At 56.1% G+C, this 8963-nt stretch overlaps 1 protein-coding gene across 4 annotated transcripts; it reads left to right on the top strand.

The window, feature by feature from the left end:
- The first annotated feature begins 544 nt into the window (after window positions 1-544).
- DUSP26 (dual specificity phosphatase 26) lies at window positions 545-8655 on the top strand. 4 transcript variants are annotated; one of them, XM_084877785.1, is made up of 4 exons: window positions 545-882; window positions 3758-4046; window positions 6109-6323; window positions 7813-8655. In XM_084877785.1, exons 2-4 carry the CDS (start codon window positions 3826-3828, stop codon window positions 8010-8012), a joined length of 636 nt encoding a protein of 211 aa, XP_084733911.1. In that variant the 5' UTR covers window positions 545-882; window positions 3758-3825; the 3' UTR covers window positions 8013-8655. The 4 variants fall into 4 exon arrangements, with proteins under 4 accessions (XP_084733911.1, XP_084733909.1, XP_084733912.1 ...); XM_084877783.1 differs by lacking the exon at window positions 545-882 and adding an exon at window positions 1684-1986; XM_084877786.1 differs by lacking the exon at window positions 545-882 and adding an exon at window positions 3476-3729 and having other exon boundaries at window positions 3888-4046.
- The last annotated feature ends 308 nt before the right edge of the window (window positions 8656-8963 follow it).

Below are 8963 nucleotides of genomic sequence, written 5' to 3'. Positions count from 1 at the left end.
CCCCAAGCAAGAGGGGAGAGGGGGGGGAAAGGTCCCCATTAATACCAGCCCAACACCTGAGAACACAGCACCCAAAACCCTAGCGGGGACCTAGGGGTTGGAAGTGCTAAATAGGGGCCAAGAAAGAAGCCAAGGAAAGACATGGACTGGGGGCAAGCAGGTATAGAATAAGTCAGCATCAATACCGGGCGCCTCAGAGGGCCCTGGGTCTTGCTCTGCCCTCCTTCCCTCACCACACTCCCATCGCGACATAAAGTCACACCCGTTGGGCTTCTGCTATGGGATCCTTGAGGTGAAGGATCTGTTTAACCCTGCGAGGGCATGCAGGGTGGACAGCGCAGGGAAGACGGGCCTGTCCGTACTTTGGAGGCCCGTCACTCCTTCTGCGCCCCTTCCCTGGGGCCTGGGGGAGGGTTAGAAAGATCTCCCCACCTCCAGCACACCCTCTCCGTCCTGCCTTTGGGGGTCGTGTCCTCTAGGAGGAGGGAAATCAAGCCCCTGCTGGCACCTCTTCTTTAGCACAGAACCACCTGGGGATGCTGGTACTTTGGCCAGGATCTTCTCTGACCCGAAGATGAAGCCTGATCTGCCCGCCTGGCTGCGGCTGCGAATGTAGTCAGCCCTGATCCGACACCGTTTTCTCATCGGAAACCAGGTTCCGCCTGACCCTACCATCTATTGTACATCCTGCCTTCCTCCTGCCGGACAGTTCTCCCGGTCCTCTTGGCTCTCAGCAGCCTCATCTGGTCTCATTCATTATGGTCCCACCTCGCCCAGCACACGCCGCGCTGGGCCTGGGGGAGGCGGTGCAGTCTTTGCCCTGAAGTGTCTCCGGTCTCCGCGCTGGTAGATGCGGAATGGATGGACACAGACCACAGTGAGGTGACGGCCCGGGGTGGGGTGGGAACCGGGTGGAGGGAGGTAAGGGGCGGGGGGGAGGGGGAAAGAAGGGGACATCTCCACAATGCAGATTAAGAGCATATGTAAACAAGAAAACAATCTGGGAGCTGCAGGTGCTTAGAGCAGAAGGTGGGGTGAAGGTAAGAGGTTGGCATCACCAAGAGGCCCAGGAGGAGCTCCCTGCCAGCTGAGCTGGGCACTGGGCCCTGGCAAACCCGCTGCGCCTCCCCCGGAGCCGCAGTACCGGCTTAGGGGGCTTATAAGGACCGGACTTGGGGGCCAGGCTGCCAGGATTGGAAGTTCAGCTCTGGCCATGCCCCGGTGTCACTTGGGCAAACTCCTAAGCCTCTGGAGCCTCAGCCTCCCCCGCCCTAAGATGGGGGCACCTGACAGACCTGTGGCGAGCATAAAAGGAGCTGGGCTTTGTGACACACGGTGTGTGTGTGTGTGTGTGTGTGTGTGTGTGCACGGATGAGTCCCTGGCTGTGATGTATGGGCGGCGTGTTCTCAGAACCGGGAGGGTCCAGGTGCGTGTGCGTGTGTGTGTGTGTGTGTGTGTGAGAGAGAGAGAGAGAGAGAGAGAGAGAGAGAGAGAGAGAGAGAGAGCGTGAGTGTGTGTGTGTGTGTGTGTGTGTGTGTGTGTTCAGACACCATCCGGGCCGCTTGCACAATGGCATCCTTAAGCGAAGTGCCTGCGAGTGGCGCAGCTCCGAAAACACACATGCACACGGGCGAGCAGGCATGCGGGCGGGGCTGCTGGCGGCGCGGCCCGGGCGGGTCCGCACACAGGAGCGCGCGGGCGGGGTGCGGGGTGCGGGGTGCGGGGTGCGGGCGGAGTTGGGGGCGGACCAGCCCGCACTGCGCGTCCCCCTCCGGCCGCGGGGCGTGCGGCTGCGCCCGGGTGTCACGGCGCGCACGGTGTGAGCCGGGCCTGGACGCGGGTGTCGCGGCTTAAAAATAGCTGCTCCGCGGCCCAGCGGTCGTGCCCAGGCGGCCGAGACAACGGCACCAACCAGGGAGCCATGGCCCAGGGGCTGCGGGCGCCTGCGATCGGCCTCCGGGACTGAGACCCCGCGGCTCGGAGAGGTAGAGGGGCGCCTGCGAGGGGAGGGCGAGGGGCTGTCGCCTTCCCAGCGGGGCTGTGGGGAGGGTGCGGGCGCCTCCCGGGCTCCCTCCCGCGCCCTCCGCCGCCGGGCTGGCTGGGTGGCAAGGGCTGGGCGACAGCCATGAACCTGTTACCACAGCGGAGGGAGTTTGGGGGAGGGAGAGGGGGATGGCGCAGAAGAGGCCCCTGGAAGCCTGCGGATGGGTTGCAGAATGCAGAGAGAGGTACCCCGAGACAGAAGGGGACTTCTGCGCCCCCCACCCCCCAGGAGAAAGAGAGTCCCCTGGATGGGACTTCTTGTTACCGTGCAGCATCCCTCGGGCAGCAAGTCTGCTTCCAGGGGGGTGGGGGTAAAGACATGGCTCCTCAGGCCTGAGGGCACAGGTGGATGGTGATGGTGGCAGTGGTGGCGGCGGCGGCGGCTGTAGGGCTGTGCTTTGGTGCTCTGACTCAGACACTGGTAAAATGCCTCCCTGCGCACCCCCAATCCAGGCGCCCTTCACCACTCCCCATCCTAATGCCCCCCTCCTTCCGCCCTGGAAGTGCGTGGTCTGCGGCCCAGGAGAGAGAGGAGAGCGGTGGGAGGACGCCCTGCTGAGGGCTCTGGGGCTGAAGGCAGGGAGAGGGCGGGAGAGGGAGCCTTCACACCCACCTCCCTGCCTGTTCAGACACAACCAGGGCCCCCGTGGGAAAGGAGGGGTAGGGAGGGCTCCTGCCACAAGGTCCCAAGTCTCCAAGGCTGGCCCTGCCAGCCTGCAGCTCAGCACATGGTCCCCCTTTCAAAGGCCAGCTGTCCGGAGCGAGGCAGAGGCAGGGCCCATGGCCCTGGGAGGTCATTCAGCCTGGGAGCCCCTCCCCTCCCCTCACCCCTCTTGCCCAGCAGGATCCCTCATTCTCCCCTTTCCTCCCACTTCTCCCATCTCCTACCCTCATCCCTCCTCTCCCCCCCTCCCCAACACACACACACACACACACACACACACACACACTACGCTGGTCCTGCTTCAGCTCAGAAATCCTCACAGTGGGGATGAGGTTTAATCTCCTATGCTGATCAGAGGAGGGTGGTTTGATTGCGGTGCACACAGATTGGCGCCCTCTCCCGTGGGCTCAGGCATTCAGCAGGTATTCTTCCAACTTACACTCCCCTCCATTGCTATTCCCACTCACCCCATGCCCCAACAGGCACATCCATGCAGGCTTATCTCTGAGTCCGTGGGAGGGTGGGCATGGATTAAGGCAGCCCATCTGGGGGGTGGGGGGGAGAGGAGGAGGAGAAGGCTTGACATATGTCAGGGCCCCAGCTGCCTCCATGGTCTTCCTGCCGATTCTCCCTGGATGGAGAGAGCCACCTCACCTCCCATCCCAGCCTCTCTGGCTGTAGCCCCAGGCAGATGAACCCGGATGTGGGCTGGCAAGAGCTCTGGCGTGGGCACTGCCACCCAAACACCACGTGTGTGGGGTGGGGGCAGTGGGGGTGGGGCGCTGGAGCAGAAGCGGGCAGCTGGGCAGCTCCCTCTCCCTGTAAACAAGGACATGTAACTCTCCCCCCTCCTTGTGTGGCAGAAGCAAAAGAGCAGAGAGATCAGAGCTGCCGCAGCTGAAGGAGAGGGGAATCCCGGAGCCCTGCCAGGGCCAGTCTTCCCTGCCCTCCCTGGAGAATCCGCTCCCCAGGGCCCAGCCCTGTTGGCAGGAGGGGAAGTCGCTGCTCTGGACTCACTCAGGTGTGTTTCCCTTCCCTTCCTCCTCCAGCAACAGCTACCTGGAGACTGAGCCGGCTCCGCGGCGGCCGCCCCGGCAGCGCTGCGGTTCCTGCTAAGATGTGTCCCGGGAACTGGCTCTGGGCCTCCATGACGTTCATGGCCCGCTTCTCCCGGAGTAGCTCCAGGTCTCCCGTCCGCACCAGAGGGGCCTTGGAGGAGATGCCCGCTGTCCGACATCCCTTCCTCAACGTCTTCGAGTTAGAGAGGCTTCTCTACACGGGCAAGACAGCCTGCAACCACGCCGACGAGGTCTGGCCCGGCCTCTACCTTGGAGACCAGTATGTACCCAGCAAACGGGGGCCAAGGCCGTGTGTGTGTGTGTGAGTGTGAGTGAAGGAAGAAAGGAGAAGGGTGGCAGACAGGCAGTGAGTTGCATTGTGGGTTCCAGATTGAGGTTCAAGGGGAGGGAATGTATGGACATGGAATGGAGGCTCCAGGGTTTGGGGGTGGGCAGGATTGTTGATCTACCCAACTCTGGTCAGAAATACTGTCATTTATTTAGCACAATTTTTACTCTTTTGGGTTTTTTTTGTTTGTTTGTTTTGTTTTGTTTTTTTAATCCTTATTCTAGTAGTGAGAATATTTTTTCCATTAATTTTTTTAAAATATATTTTTATTGAGAGGAGCTGAAACCAGTTTGGCTCATTGGATAGAGTGTCAGTCTGCGGACTGAAGGGTCCCAGGTTCGATTCTGGTCAAGGGTATGTACATTGGTTGCAAGCACATCCCCAGTAGGGGATGTGCAGGAGGCAGCTGGTTAATGTTTCTCTCTCATCGATGTTTCTAGCTCTCTATCCCTTTTCCTTCCCTTCTGTAAAAAATTAATAAAATATATTTCTTTTAAAAAAAAAAGAAAGTTAGAGAGGAAGGGGGAGGGTTACAGAAATAGAAACATCAATGATGAGAGAGAATCATTGATTGGTTGCTGCACGCCCCACATTGGGGATCAAGCACACGACCTGAGCATGTGCCCTGACCAGGAATCGAACCATAACTTCCTGGTTCATAAGTGATGATCAACCACTGAGCCGTGCCCACTGGGTTCCATTGATTTTTTTTTAAAGAAAGTGAAAAGAAGGGACGAGGGAGAGAGAGAGAGAGAAACATCAATGTGAGAGAGGCACATGGACTGGTTGCCTCCCACGCATGCCGCAACCCAAGAGTGGGGATTGGACCAACACAACCCAGGTAGTGCCCTGGACCGGAATGGAACCTGTGACCCTCTGGTGCACAGGCCAATGCTCTACCACTAAGCCATGCCGACCAGGGTGCAAGATTTATTATTGAAGGCTCCGTGCTGGGTATAACAGATGACTTATCTACCTTCCGTCTATTATGCTGCAACGTGGGGCTGAGGAGGGAAGGGCATCAGAGGAAAAATAGTCCGCTTCTCTCTCTCCAGGGCTCTGTAGCATACAAGGAGTTTTTCACATGCATTTTCTCTCTTAATCTTCACAACAGCCTGTGAGGTAGGTACCACTATCCCCAGGTTACAGATGAGGAAACTGGAGCTCAGAGAAGTTGTGACTGGCCCAATGTCACACAGGTCGTAAGTAGCAGAGCCAGGACTTGGAGGTTTCAGTTCAGTGCTCTTTCTCCTTGAGGAGTTTGCACTGGATGGGGCATCTGCCCTAAGATAACGGCCATGTTGCCTGAGAGGTGTCTGCCACTAAGTGGAGGGGTATGGGTCACGTGAACACCTAAAGGTGACGTCATAAAGCAGGGTAAATGTGAGCATGAAATAATGGGCAAAAAAGGATTCTGGTTGTCAAAGAGAAAACAAAGTAACAGGGGAGCCGGGTGTGGGAGCAAGGGCCGGAGTCACATCATCTCAAGGTTAGGGGGGATGGTAAAAGGGAGCTGGTCCAAACTGATGGCCCATCTGATGTCCCAATCCCTCTGTTGCATCCATGCCCGCACACTTACCTCCTCTCTCGGCTTCAATAGCCCGGTGACAGAATTACTCTCTCCCAGGGTCCTAGCATCTTGCATTCCCCTTCAGCAAGATTCCACCATTAGTATGGACTTCTTGCATGGAGTTCAGATCCAGTAAATCCTTCCTCCAGATCAAGTAAAATCCCCCATGCTCAAAGCTCTCCTCAATGTTTTATTATGGCTTTTGTTTACCTACCCCCTTAGTCTCTTCTTCTCTGGGCAAAACCTTCCCAAGGCAAGACTCCAGGTCATTGCTTATCTTGGTTCCTCCCTTCTGGGCCATCAGTAAGCAGAGTGGAGGCCTCGGGCCAATGACATTAGCTTCGCAGTGGGCAGGGCACAGACCAGGGAGTCCGCCCCACAGCCTCGCTTCCCCACCCTTCCTCTAACCTCTACTCAATGCAGGGACATAGCTAACAACCACCGTGAGCTGCGGCGCCTGGGCATCACCCACGTCCTCAATGCCTCGCACAGCAGGTGGCGAGGCACACACGAGGCCTACGAGGGGCTGGGCATCCGCTACCTGGGTGTCGAGGCCCATGACTCGCCAGCCTTTGACATGAGCATCCACTTCCAGACAGCTGCTGACTTCATCCATCGGGCTCTGAGCCTGCCTGGAGGTAGGAGGGGCAGCAGGGAGGGGAGGGACAGTGGACATTGAATTGGGGAAAAGCCAGAAGGTCGGGTCCTGGTATGGGGGAAAGAGAGATTTTAATGACATGACAAAATTCCCAGGATATAATGTGAAGGAAAACATGCTGTCAGCCATTTAAGAAAAAAAAAAAAATACATGGCTGCCCTTGCCGGTTTTGCTAAGTGGATAGAGCATCAGCCTGCTGATAGAAGGGTCCCAAGTTCAATTCCAGCCAAGGGCACATACCCAAGTTGCGGGCTCAATCCCCAGTAAGAGGGGTGTGGGAGGCAGCTGATCAATGATTCTCTTTTATCATTGGTGTTTTTACCTCTCTCTCCCTCTTCGTTTCTAAAACAATAAAATATATTTGTAAAAAAATAAAAGTAAAAAATACATGATGTTCACTTCAGCAGCACATATACTAAAATTAGAAAATACACAGAAGATTAGCCCTGGCGCAAGGATGACATGCAAAGTCATGAAGCGTTCCATATTTAAAGTAATAAAATAAAAAAATACATGAAATAATGTAAAGACGTAAAAAAGAAAAACAAAAAGGAGAAGGAATGACTCCAAAATGTTAAGAGAGTGGCAAGTTGCACCTGGGTGGTAGTATTAAGGGTGATATATTTCCATCTTTTGTTCCTTTATGTATTTCTAAACTTTCCAATTATTTCTACTTTGAGCATGTCTTGCTTTCGTGATCAGACCAAAAAAGTGTATAAAAATATATTAAACACCCCACACACAAAAAATGGTTGCTAGAAACAGCAAGATAGAAGGTGGGGAGACGGAGGAGCGACCAGGTCAGACTCAGGGTGCTTCCCAGGATGAGCTCAGCAGTATCAGCTGAGGCCCCACTCTGCACAGAGCTGGGTTTGCATTATTTATGAGAGTCTCTCCCTTGAGCTCTCTCTGGCTTTATGGATGCTGACCTGCTGCTGTTCTTCGTATCATTCAATCTAGAGAATTTGCTGGGGAATCTGCATTCTTTTTATTTTTTTTAATATGTTTTTATTGATTTCAGAGAGAGGAAGGGAAATGGAGAGAGAGAGAGAGAGAGAGAGAGAGAGAGAGAGAGAGAGAGAGAGGGAGAACATCAATGATGAGAGAGAATCATCCATCAGCTGCCTTATGCATGCCTCCCACTGAGTTGGAGGCATGCAGAAGGCAGACGAGTAACACTCACAGACGTGTTACTCCAAGCACTGGGGATTGAACCCGAAACCCGAGCATGTGCCCTGACTGGGAATTGAACCGTGACCTCCTGGTTCATAGGTTGATGCTTAACCACTGGGCCACACTGGCCAGGCGGGATCTGCATTCTTACCACCACTCATCTGCACCTCACTCTGTCTTCACACACCTCTGTCACATCTCCCTCCTCACACTCTGCATAGCCCTCTCCCTAGCCTCCTCCAACCCCCCACCCCCCACAAATAGTGCCACAGCCGCCTCTGTGTCTCTCCTCACAGGGAAGATCCTGGTGCACTGTGCCGTGGGAGTGAGCCGATCTGCTACGCTGGTGCTGGCCTACCTCATGCTGTACCACCACCTCACCCTCGTGGAGGCCATCAAGAAAGTCAAGGACCACCGAGGCATCATCCCCAACCGGGGCTTCTTGAGACAGCTCCTGGCCCTGGACCGCAGGCTGCGGCAGGGTCTGGAGGCCTGAGGGGTGGGACAGGGAGTTCGGGCCAGGCGCGTGGGTCCCTGGCTCCCAGCTGGAGAGAGGGGGCCCAGTGACAGGTATGGGGAGGCCCAGAGACCCCATCCTCTCCTATAGGCAGGAGAGCGAGAGGGCTGGAGTGTGTCCCCACCATTGCTGTTTGTCTTGATGGGGTGGGGAGTGAGGGCCAGGGTGTGATGGACACCCAGGAGGGAGCAGCTAGGCTGTAGGCAGAAGTTGGTCCTGGGATTCAGACCCCTATTGGATTCTGAATCCAACTGGTGCCCCCAGTGACTGAGAGTCCCTCCCCCCTCCCCTTTGTGCCCTGGTGTTCCCCTTTCTCCTTTGTCAAAACAAAAGGTTCCTCTCTGCCCTGGGCTGGTGCAGGGAATCTGAATATGATGGCGCAGGGCTCCGTGGAGATGGTGGTGTGGAGACAGCCGGTGAAGAGGTGGCATGGAAAACTGTGACACCCGAGGAGGAAACCCACAGACGTGTTACTCCAAGCACAGGAAGAGGAGGTGTGGGAGGGTTGGCACTGTGCCCACGGGTGCTGACTGTGGCCCAGGACCACAGCGGTGCATGACTGGGAGCCTTTCGATGATCGCTCGCAAGTGTCTGGAGGGAAAATAAAGATGGTGGACAAGAAGAGAGCCTCCTGAAGTCATTGACAGCTTGTTTGAGTCCTGTGCCTCTCCGCTGAGAACCCAGCCTTGCGGGGACAGCAACAGTTCTTGACTCCCTCACATTGGTCACAACTCTCCCGCTAGCCCAGGGGTCCTCAAACTTTTTAAAGTGGGGGCCAGATCACGGTCCCTCAGAGAGTTGGAGGGCCGGACTATATGAACTACTAATTCCTACTGTAATACCTCGGCTGCGCTCACTGCCCAAAAAACCTGGCGGGCCGGATCAGACTCCTCTGCGGGCCGCATGTGGCCCGCGGGCCGTAGTTTGAAG

This window comes from Pipistrellus hanaki (genome assembly GCF_964339955.1).
Source record: "Pipistrellus hanaki genome assembly, chromosome: 3".
NCBI lineage: Eukaryota > Metazoa > Chordata > Mammalia > Chiroptera > Vespertilionidae > Pipistrellus > Pipistrellus hanaki.
Note: the sequence above shows the minus strand (reverse complement) of the source record. Positions and strands in the feature narration are given on the sequence as shown.

What these genes read in the sequence shown, in the direction of transcription:
- DUSP26 (XM_084877785.1), top strand. Translation starts at nt 3,826, where the DNA reads ATGTGTCCCGGGAACTGGCTCTGGGCCTCCATGACGTTCATGGCCCGC. An exon ending in GGCCTCTACCTTGGAGACCA is followed by an intron (nt 4,047 to 6,108) that starts GTATGTACCCAG and finishes TACTCAATGCAG; the next exon opens with GGACATAGCTAACAACCACC. An exon ending in GGCTCTGAGCCTGCCTGGAG is followed by an intron (nt 6,324 to 7,812) that starts GTAGGAGGGGCA and finishes CTCTCCTCACAG; the next exon opens with GGAAGATCCTGGTGCACTGT.